The sequence below is a fragment of the Solanum dulcamara genome, chromosome 1 (genome assembly GCF_947179165.1).
Source record: "Solanum dulcamara chromosome 1, daSolDulc1.2, whole genome shotgun sequence".
NCBI lineage: Eukaryota > Viridiplantae > Streptophyta > Magnoliopsida > Solanales > Solanaceae > Solanum > Solanum dulcamara.
The window spans coordinates 11775712-11787485 of NC_077237.1; the positions used below are offsets into that span (position 1 = coordinate 11775712).

The 11774-nt window shown below is 34.0% G+C and overlaps 1 protein-coding gene and 1 pseudogene across 1 annotated transcript; both read left to right on the forward strand.

Moving 5' to 3' along the window:
* The first annotated feature begins 1553 nt into the window (after positions 1-1553).
* LOC129887199 (auxin-responsive protein SAUR68-like) lies at positions 1554-1986 on the forward strand (annotated as a pseudogene).
* A 2116-nt stretch (positions 1987-4102) lies between these two features.
* LOC129887208 (auxin-responsive protein SAUR68-like) lies at positions 4103-4693 on the forward strand. The gene has a single exon (XM_055962210.1). It carries the CDS (start codon positions 4171-4173, stop codon positions 4609-4611), a length of 441 nt encoding a protein of 146 aa, XP_055818185.1. The 5' UTR covers positions 4103-4170; the 3' UTR covers positions 4612-4693.
* The last annotated feature ends 7081 nt before the right edge of the window (positions 4694-11774 follow it).

Here is an 11774-nt window from a genome sequence, read left to right on the forward strand (position 1 = left end):
GCACTCTATGCTATACGCATTTGGTATTTGGATTAACTCGTTACTTCTTACAATCTTCCAACGTTATTTAATTACACCTATGGATCTTCGTGCTCCCAAAATCCATTAGGATATGGCTTGATAGATTCAAATGCTCTTCTCTCATTTTATCCTCTATATTTGCTCTATATGCACCCACTTTACGGTACAACTTCTCACAATAAGTTCAAAATAACTGGGATAAGATGCTATAATAAGCTATTAGCCATATGTACATTTGTTTCTTCCAGAATAGATTGAAGGAATAAGAAAGTATGATTATATTGTTACAGCAAAATCATTGAACTTTGTAATTTTTTGTTACTTATCACAAAGGTCATTCTTATTCCGCTAAATGACACTCTGTTGGAAGTGCTAGTTTGCACTACAAGGTGAAGTTGTTGCATGAGGGTGCTTAATTACTCTGTTCAGCGGAAAAATTCTAAAAGAATAAAGCATCATTTAAGGACCCATAATAGCATATCCACTCCAGCAGACATCAGGCTTTGCTGAAATGCCCACAAAAGGAAAGCTCTTTGCAGTGTGTTCTGCTCAAATACTTTGTGTATGTGTATATATAAGTTGATGGCAAGTCTCACATTCAACTTTTTAGTAGTCAAGACAAATAAAGTGGCACTGGTGAGAAACAACTCAAATGAAGTCTTACATGATTTTTCCTATTCTATTACTATCCAAGTCTTATTCAGACACCGAACTTGTTGAATTTAAATCCATAAGTATAGATAAAGTTTGTAACTTCAGATGATGACTCAAAAGAAAGAATAAAGGAGTTTGAGAAATACACAGCAAGTAAAAAGTTTGTATGCACGTCCTGAGTCTTGTGTATATATACAAGTTAATGGAATATCCAAATTTAATGGTGAAGAGAATTTGGTGGTCACTGGTGAGAGACAATGACACATGAAGGTTCACATGGTTTTGGTTATTCAGACCAAAAAATTGCTGAATAGAAAATTAGGCCCCACTTTAATTTTTATTTGGAGGACACCCTTAAAATAAAATCCACAAAAATTGATGCCAAGATGGAAATCTATATGACTTTAATGAAGTGGTTTTTCTAGCACAACCAGCCAAGAAGATAGTCACGTGTCCCCTATCTACATGAAAATGAAGGGAGAAGAACATGGTTTTGCTTCTTACCAGCAATTATTCATTTGATGGCTTCAAATTATTGGCATTGGTGAGAAGTAATAAGTATGAGATGATTTTATAACTAATAGGCCTAGTTAGTGAAGAAAGGAAGAAACTTATCATCTTTTATTTTCAAACTAGCATCATACACAAATTTTAGGCCCCATATCAACATGGCCAACAGGCATCGGTACATGGCTTTACATTGGCTTTGTCTTCGGTGGTTAGTGACAAAAACTTCAGCTCCAACACAAGGCCTGTCCATATCCTTTTATATAAGTAATCCCCATTCATGATCCTTTTTCTTCATCAAGCACAATCACTATCTATTTAGCCATCAAAGGTCTCTAAGTTTCTCATTCAATTTCTTGTTTCCAGTGGCGATGCTCAGCACTGAGAAACTTATCAAGATGGCCAGGAGATGGCAGAAGTTTGCAGACATGAGGATTATCATTTCCAAGAAATGGCAGTGATACATACAGTTGAAGTACATCTTCATCCTCTGTAGTTGAGAAAGGTCTTTTTGTAGTATATACAACTGATCAAGCCCGTTTTGTCGTTCCCTTGGCTTACCTTGAAAATGAGGTCATTAGGCAACTTTTAAGCATGTCCAAAGAAGAGCTTGGTTTGTCAAGCTGTGGCTCCATTACATTACCTTGTGATTCAGCCTTCATGTCCAACATCATTTCGCTAATCAAGAAAGGTGTATCTGCTGGAGATCTTCACAAAGCAGTGCTTCTCTCTATTCCTTCATGTTGCTGTTCAACTTCTTCTATACACCAAGAAAGTGGAAGCCGGCAGCTTCTTGTCTATTGAGTCAAGACTAACATTCTTTTTGTAAATGCTAACTCAAAAATAGTTTTTAGAGAGGCGTACATTGAAGAGTACACAATTGTAAAGCAATCATACAAATTGAATCCTACTTTATTTGAAAATTCACCATATTCATGGCTTTCACTTTTCAATTTGGTTATGAGAAGTCCTAACATTGTAATGTTGGATTTCAGCCCCTCCAATTGATAGAAGAAAGACTATACGATATGAAAATTTGACACTGAGTAGATCAATCAATTAACATTCAACTGTCTCAAACCCAAACTGATTAGTCTCAATTATATGATTCAACTTTATGCATTATGTTCTAATCAGGTCCATTCATTCCAATTATGAAATGTTTGTCTTTTAAGTCAAAAGACAGTTCACCAATACGGGATGTAATGCTTACTGTAAGTTCGTAACAACTTAATTTTAGTCCTTAGAGTATATATGTATCGATTCTTTTGCATCAGTTATTTTATGTTCTCAGTTAAGTTCGCATTGGCTCAAGGAGGTTGTAATATTTTGAGCACTCTATGCTATACGTATTTGGTTTAACTCATTCCTTATTACCATCTTCCAACATCATACAATTGCACCTATGGATCCGTGATCCCGAAGGTCCACTAGGATTTGGCTTGATAGATTCAAACGACCTTCTCTCATTTTATCCTCTACATTTGCACTATATGCACCCACTTCAGGGTACAACCTCTAACAATAACTTCAAAATAAATGGGATAAGATACTACAATAAGCGATTATCCATATGTACATTTGTTTCTTCCAAAATAGATTCCAGGAATAAGTAAGTCACAAAAGTAGCTTATATTAAGATTATATCATCACAACAAAATCATTGAAATTTGTAATTTCTTGTTACTTAATATCTTCTCTTTATTTTCTTTCCTTATTTGGCAATCTTCCGAATTTGTACATGTGCATTCCTGTCTGAGGCGACCTGGTTCACCTGATATCACAACGCGCAACACAAGTAACAACAAGTAGTGAACCTGCGGGTTCACTGTTGTCAATCATCAAAACTACATGCCTAGTCTCCAAATTTCCAACACTCCTTATCTTCTTAATTTGTCGTCTACTTTTTATTTTGATCCCTTTAGTAAAAATCTAGGTTCCACAACTGAGTAGAGATCCCTTATCTACATGACAAAGCAGACAGCGCCACATGGTTCGGCAAACTTAATCTACCACACTAAGATATCAATTCTTCATTCAAAGGTCTTAGACCATTATTATATGTGAGAAGTCTTCAATGTTATTAGGAGTCATAATTAGTAGGTTCATTCAGTCGTAGTATTCGACCAAATGAAGAAAAAATTTAAGGCCCCATATCAACATATCCAGCAGGCATCAGGCTTTGCTGAAGTATCTGCATTAAGGTGGCAGAGGTCAGAGACAACGACATTTGAAGACCTGAAGAAAGAATGAAGGATTTTAGAAATAACCAAGTGAAAGTTTGTTGCAAGTATGGAGACTAGTATGTGTGTATATATATACAAGTTTATGACAAGTTTCATATCAAAATATTTAGTGGTGGTCAAGAGAAATAGGTGACCACTAGTGAGACAATAGCATATGAAGTTTCACATGGATTTGCTTACTCTCTAAAGTTTTCAGACAATAAATTTGTTGAAGAACAAGACTATAGGCCCCTCTTCTTCTCATGATTTGTAAAATAAACATGATGACTTTGCCTAAGTTTTTTTTTTTTTTTAATCACAACTAGCCAAGAAGATAGTCAAGTGTCCACTATCTATATGAAAATGAAGGGAGAAGAACGTGGTTTTGCTTCTCACCAATAATTGTTCATTTAATGGATTGAAATTATTGGCATTGGTGAGAAGTACCAACTATGAGCTGATATTATAGCTAATTGGTTGTTGATCAAAGTGAAGAAAGGAAGAAACTTATCATCTTATATTTTCAAACTAGCTTCATCCACAAATTTTAGGCCCCATATACCAACTTGGCCAACAGACATCGGCACACGGCTTTGCCTTCGGTGGTTAGTGAAAAAACTTCAGCTCCATTTTGTATTTGTAGTACCCCATTCATAATCCTTTTTCATCATCAAGAACAAGCATTATCAATTTAGCCATCAAAGGTCTCTAAATTTCTCATTCAGTTTCTTGTTTCCATTCTTCCAAAATAAAAAAATTGACAATGCTTAGCTCTAAGAAACTCATCAAGATGGCTAGGAGATGGAAAAAGTTTGCAGCCATGCAGAGGAAGAGGATTTCATTTCCAAGAAATGGTAGTGATGTAGACAGTTGTAGTGCATCTTCATCCTCTATCGTCGGAAAAGGCCATTTTGTAGTCTATACAGCTGATCAAGCCCGTTTTGTCTTTCCATTGGCTTACCTCGAAAATGAGGTTATTAGGCAACTTTTATGCATATCAGAAGAAGAGTTTGGATTGCCAAGTGGTGGCCCTATTACATTACCCTGTGATTCCGCCTTCATGAGCTACATCATTTCATTAATCAAGAAAGGTGTAGCTGTTGGAGATCTTCACAAAGCAGTGCTCCTCTCGATTCCTTCATGTTGCTGTTCAACTTCTTCTATGCACCAAGAAAGTGGAAACCGGCAGCTTCTTGTTTATTGAGTCAAGGCCAACATTCTTTTTGTAAATGCTAGCTCAAAAATAGTTTTTAGAGAGCCATACATTGAAGAGTACACAATTGTAAAGCACATCATACAAATTGAATACGACTTTATATGAAAATTTACCATATTCATGGCTTTCACTTTTCAAGTTGGTTACGAGAAGTCCTAACAATCTATTCACTACTAAAAAGAGGCCAAAAAGTGACGGAACCAAAAGCGACGGACAACGTCGCTACAAAAATGAGACGGATAAAACGACGCTGTCCATCGTTTTTATTTGTTTTTAATTAAAAGTGACGGACAGAGACGCTTAGTCCGTCGCTTATTTTAGCGGTTTTTTGCGCCAAAAAATAAATATTATTTATATATAAATATTTTATATATTTTGATAAAAATAATTATTTATAAAATAAATATTACGATGCCGTCCGTCGTAAGTAGTTAATTTTTATTTATTAATTTTTTTTTAAAAGTGCGACGGACAGAGTCGCTAAGTCCGTCGCTATTGGTCAAAAGATTTGGTCAACCAATTTAAAATAGCGACGCACTGAGTCGCCGTGTCCGTCGCTTTTTGGTTAAATATTTTTAAAAAAGCAACGGACTTAGCGACGTAGTCCATCGCTTTTATTAAAATATCTGGGAGGCAGATCAGATATTTTTTTTGTCTCTCTCTAAACTCTCTCCTCTCTCTCCCTTCTCTCTACAAATCCGCCACCCCCGTCACCGTCCCTCGTCCCATCGCCGTCCCCCCACCCCCATCGCTGTCCCCCGCCTTCTCCGCTGTGTCGCCTCCATCCAGTGGTGCTTTAGGATTGTTTATTCATCTTTAAGAGGTTAGGGCTTAAACTTTATAAAAAAAATTAATTTTTTTTAATTTGTCATATGTTAGTTAGTTAATTAGTTGATTACATTTAGTTTGTTGTAGTTCATTTGAATATTTGATTGTGAAATTAGTGAATGTAGCTATGGTTTTGATTTTAGGGCTTAAGTTAGATTTGGGTTGTTGAGTTAGATTGTAATTTTTTTTAGTAATTTGTGGTGTTAGTTCGCTAATTAGTTTATGCCATTTAGTTTGTTGTAGTTTATTTGTATATTGGATTGTAAAATTAGTGAATTTAGTTGTAATTTTGATTTTAAGCTTTAAGTTAGATTTGGAATTTTTGAATTAGATTGTAAATTGGATAGTAATTTGTGATTTATTACTTAGTTAATTAGTTTATTCCATTTAGTTTGTTGTAGTTTGTTTGTATATTGGATTGTAACTTAGGAAGTTTTGAAGTTTGAAACTTATAGAAAAATATTGGAACTTGGAGGCTTGAGTTTTAGGACTTTAGAACTTATAATTAGAATAATTTAGATACTTGAAATTTAGGATAGTTAAATTTAGAACTTGAACTTAATTAGAACTTTGAATTTGAATTTTTTGTTAACTTTAGAAATCTTGTTGAAGTTAAGCTTTCTTTTGAACTAATTAAGTTAATGTTGAACTTTAGGACTTTTGAACTTAAACTTAGATACTAATTTTGAACTTTAATTTAGGTTTGTATAATTTTTGAACTCTTTAGACTTTAGAACTAATTAGCATAACTTAGATACTTGAATATAGGAAGTTTTGAAGTTTGACACTTAGAAAAATATTGGAAATTGGATACTTGAATTATAGGACTTTAATTTAGAACTTATAATTAGAATAACTTTGATACTAATTTTGAACTTTAGGTTTGTATAATTTTTGAAATCTTTAGACTTTAGAACTAATTAAGCTAAGTAGAGTTAGATACTCAAAGTCAAGAAGTTGAACTTTAGGACTTTTGAAGTTAAAGTTAGAAATTTTTTAGGTTTGTATAAATTTTGAACTCTTTAGACTTTAGAACTAATTTGAATAACTTAGATACTTGAATTTTAGGATATTTGAATTTAGAACTTCAACTTGAAGTAGTTAGTGGATGTATACTTTTCACCGCTTTCTTTCCTTACTTAAGTCTCATAACAGAGGGTCCACGTTAAATAGATTGGGCTCACAGAATACTTCAGGTCTGGAGTGAAGAGCCACAAAAGAACCTGTCAGGAACTGTATAAAAAGGACGGAGAACTGCATACGATCTGAGACTCACTTCCTTGAAAAGAGGGAGAGGAGTTATGTAGGTTGTGGCCGTTCGAGAAATGTAGCGGTTGCTCGACCAAAGCCGGTCAAAGACTCGATTATATGCTTGATATTATCATGAATTTTGAACTTAATTTTTACTTGAATTAATTAGAACATGAACTTAATTATAACTTGAATTAATTAGAACTTAAAATTAATTATAACTTGAATTAATTAGAACATGAAATTAATTATAACTTGAATTAATTAGAATATGAACTTAATTGTAACTTGAATTAATTAGAACTTGAAATTAATTAGAACTTGAACTTAATTATAACTTGAATTAATTAGAACTTGAACTTAATTATAACTTGAGTTAATTAGAACTTGAATTTAATTATTATATAAATTAATTAATTATAACTTGAACTTAATTATTATATGAATTAATTAATTATAACTTGAATTAATAACACTAGTAGTCTCGATGAATTGTAGTCTTTATGAACTAATTAAGCTTGAATATATATATAAGTTTGTAGATGGATCATCATTTGTGAATGTATAATATGCATTATGGAGTTGGTGGTGGTTTGAAACCTGAATTTATTGACGGTGTAAGAAGTTTTATCGATCATGCAATGACGCTTGAAATTTTTTAATCTAGATATAGTTATGGTTCATTTGTATGGTAATGGATTTAAGACAAGATATTTTGTATGAGTTGATCATGGAGAAATAGATGGATTGAATAATATATTTTATAATTTGCTGCTTGTGGATGAATATAATATGCTTGCACCACATGGTCAAAGTAGGGTTGAACATGATAGGGTTCTACATAATAGAGTTCAACATGATACATTTCAACATGATACATTTCAACATGATAGAGTTCATGAAATGGTATGCTTTCGGGGTTCAAGATGGGATGGAACCCGAATGATATTTTGATGAAACTCCTAATGAAGAAGCAAGACGCTTCAATCAACAATTAGAAGAGGCTTGCCGTCCACTATGTGAAGGGAGTACGCATTCTGCTTTGTCAGTTGTAGTTAGGTTAATAAATATTAAATCAGATTGGAGTGTTCTTCATGCGGCTATGGACTCAATGGTTGATTTTTTGGGTGAACTGATTAATCCTGAGTTTAACATACCTAAGAACTTTTATCAGGAAAAGAGATTGGTTTCCAAGTTAGGATTGTCGTATGATAGAATTCATTGTTGTGTTAATGGCTGCATGTTGTTCTACAAGACTGATAGTGAATTAGAAAATTGTAAGTTTTGTGGACAAGCTCGTTATAAGAGGACTCCTACTAGAAATATGGTCCCAATTAAGGCGATACATTATTTACCTCTTATTCCTAGATTATAGAGGGTGTATGCATCGATGAGGTATGCCCCACATATGAGATGGCATCGTGAATATAGAAGGTCATTGGGTGTCTTGTATCATCCATCTGATGGATAAGCATGGAAACATTTTGATAATATATATCCTGATTTTGCTAGTGAACCAAGAAATGTAAGATTGAAGTTGTGTGCAGATGGCTTCACACCATTCTCTAATGTTGTCTCACCTTATTCCTTCTAGCCTGTATTTCTTACTCCGTATAATCTTTCTCCAGAAATGTGCATGACAAGTCCGTACATCTTTCTAAGTTGTGTTATTGCTGATCCTCGTAATCCTAAAAGTTTGATTAATTTCTATCTACAGCCATTGATAAATGAGCTAAAATAATTGTGGTTTGAAGGCATACTAACTTAGGATATATTAACTAAGAAGAATTTTGTTATGTGTGCTTCCTTAATGTGGACCATTAATGATTTTCCTGGATACAAAATGTTATTTAGTTAGATGACTGTTGTAAAGATTGCTTGTCCTCATTCCATGGAAAATAGTGGTAAAATGAAACAAGCGAGGAGGAAGAATGCTAAAATGATAGCTTGTAGCAAGTATGTAAGTTAATTTATTTCGCTAATACTAACTTTATTTAATCATTTTATATATTATAATATACAGATGTCTGGTGATAGTGATAGACCTCAGGATCATCTTGGGATGACCCAGCCTAGTTCGAGTAGGAAAAACAAGTCTAGGAGACCTATAAAGGGTGAGGATATACCGGGCTTTGTTTCATCTGCGCCGGATGATGTAGAGCAGCGCAAAAAATATACACACATATATGTTGTTACATTTGGGACATCAAATCCCTTAGATTATCACCCTCATTATCAGAGACCAATGGGTTCTTCTTCTTCGTCACTGTCCTTGCCTCCACGTTGCTATACCTGTCATGCTTCGAGAGTGTATCCTAGAAGTGACCGACACTCAGAAACCATCTCTGGCCTCCAAGAAAACCACTTTCTCTCATCACTCATTCGTTCATCAGCAGAAGACTTAAGTGAAAATAAGAATACTTATATGGGCTCGCTATCATCAACATCAAAGGAAAGAAATAATCCTTAGAAGAAGTAGTTTCAAAGGAGAACTACTCCAATTACATCAGCAAGCTCTTTCTATGAAGCCTCTAACACTATCAGACGGTTCAATGACATGTCCATGGCTACCTCAAAGGAAACATAATACTAAACAATAATAGAGGATAAAAAGTTCCTCCGAATACAAGAAGGACACACCAAATAGCAGTAAAGTAATGATCTTTAACGATGCGCCTGTTGAGGATATCTAACACCTATATCTGCATCATAAAATAATGCATACAGGTCGAATGACGTTAATACATGAAATGTACGAGTATGTAAAATGACAGAAAATTAAGAACAGATATCAAGAAACAACTCTCAGAAAGACTCAGCTCAAAGCTTAACATCATCTTAACATCAATATGTAATGCAAGTTTAAAAATAATAATACGCAATGCTTACTCAGTTGGGAGCTTTTCTAATCGACAACCATCACTTATGAGCTAGTGATCATACACCGAAATGATGCCGTTGTCACATCCATCCAATACCTTGCTAGGGTAAAGGACATCATCATCTTGGATCCAATCATCAAAGTCCTCTATTTGGGACATGAGAGGCATAGCCTCCATCCTAGGCTGGCTACGTAGTTCTGGGGTTTGAGTCAATTAAACTCTTATCCAACTCGATGCTCAATACTACTCCCAAAATATGTGCTCATACTAACCTGATCATCTAGTCTCATTGGACTTTAATTTAAAACATCAAACTCATCTCATTACTTCTTCACCAATCATCACACTTCGAAACATCATTTACATCTCATCAGAACATCTTGCTCAAAATATTATTTAATCCAAAGAATCAAATTCATTTAAACTCAATGTTTTTGCTCTTTTAAAACTCAATAAAATACATATATAATATTAATTCAAATCACTCTTTTTGTCAATGCATATTAAAAGCCAACATATTTACTCAAAACATGCATAAAAATAATCATGAACATCAATCAATAAGGGTTCATGGAAAAGTAGCCACGAACAATAATTTCAATAATATGAGTGATAAAAATAATAATAATCTCAATGCATAAATATATCTAACTCAATGAAAGAAGAATTAATTCATTTAAAATTCAAAAATTAGGCTAAAACTCAACTATAACTCAATTATGATAAATTTAAATATTGGGCACATGGACGAACTCAATCCAATTCTATGAATAGGCTTACATACCTGGAATCCAAAATTTTATTCCGAATTGAAGAATTCAATAAACACTCTTGAATTTCTAGCCTTTTCTCCTCATCGGAACGTTTTGTACACTGTCCAGAGTATAAGAATCACCAGAATAGTATTTTTATGCTACTAAAAACTAAAACTATATTTGAGAATGAGTAAAGAAGTGTATAGAGACAAGAGTTACTTGAGAAAGTTTGATGAATAAAATGAGAAAATAAGGTGGGTATTTATAGGTGTGGAGGAGGAACCTAAAAATAAATAAAAATAATTACAAAGGATGATCTTGAAAATTCAAGGAGGATTGTGATGTCATGGGTGATGTGAAATAGAAGACTATTGATGTCATGAGTGATGTCAAATGGATCTAGATCTTTCCATTGTTGGTGAGATGAACCTTCTTTTAACAGAATACTCTTTTTCGGAGCTGCGTTTGAACAAGATAACTTCCTCATTAGGATTTGGTCTCTTCATATGAATTGTATCTCTAAAATGTTACTTTCATTTTGTTCAAGAATCAACCGATTTGGAGCATTTTACAGTGAGATGATTTTTCTTCTACAAATACTCTATTTCATCACAACACCATGTCTTACAAAACTTAATTTATTTGACTTACTTAACCTCTGAATCATAAGATATGGTCTCACAAAAGTTGTAGGTAATGATGTTGGGGTTATTTAAAAAATTTGAATCACCTAATTTGGACCATCCTATGAAAAGGTATGCCTAAAATACAGAAGTAGTGTCATTTTCATCGAGAATTAAAATATCACATACAACGCTTTACGGGGTATCGTCCTACCTACGGAGGCTTATCGTCAAGTACGGCCGTTATCGGCCAATAGGATATCATCTGCAATGTCATATCCTTATCTATCTCACTCAGATTTGGCATCTCCTCACCTATCTGTCATGGGACTTAGAGACATGAGTACTGAGTCAGATGCTATGGCTGCTACTCCTCCACTAACTCAGCATTATGTGCCTCCTGGTGTATCAAATTCACCTCCACCTCCTCGGGATGCTACACCCGATGAGCGTTTGAGCTTGTAACTGGGTAGAAGGGCAGGCTCGGGAGAGTCATGATTGAGCCCAATAGATCATCGTAATTTTTTTAATTTTATTTATTTCTTTACTGTTAATTTATAATACTTGAACTAATATGTTTGCCTTGTAGGTGGCATCCTTCTAAACCAGCTGCTAGGGATCTACAAGAGAGTATTCAGAGGCTCTATACCGAGCCTTATCACTCTTGGAGCGTGATTTCAAATAGGATACGACAGGCCATGTTTAATGAATTTAAGGTATATATATGTCTTCTTATACTTGTTTTAGTTAATTAGCTTATCTATTTTTTAGTATACTTTATTAATTATCTAACATTACTAATTCTTTTTTCA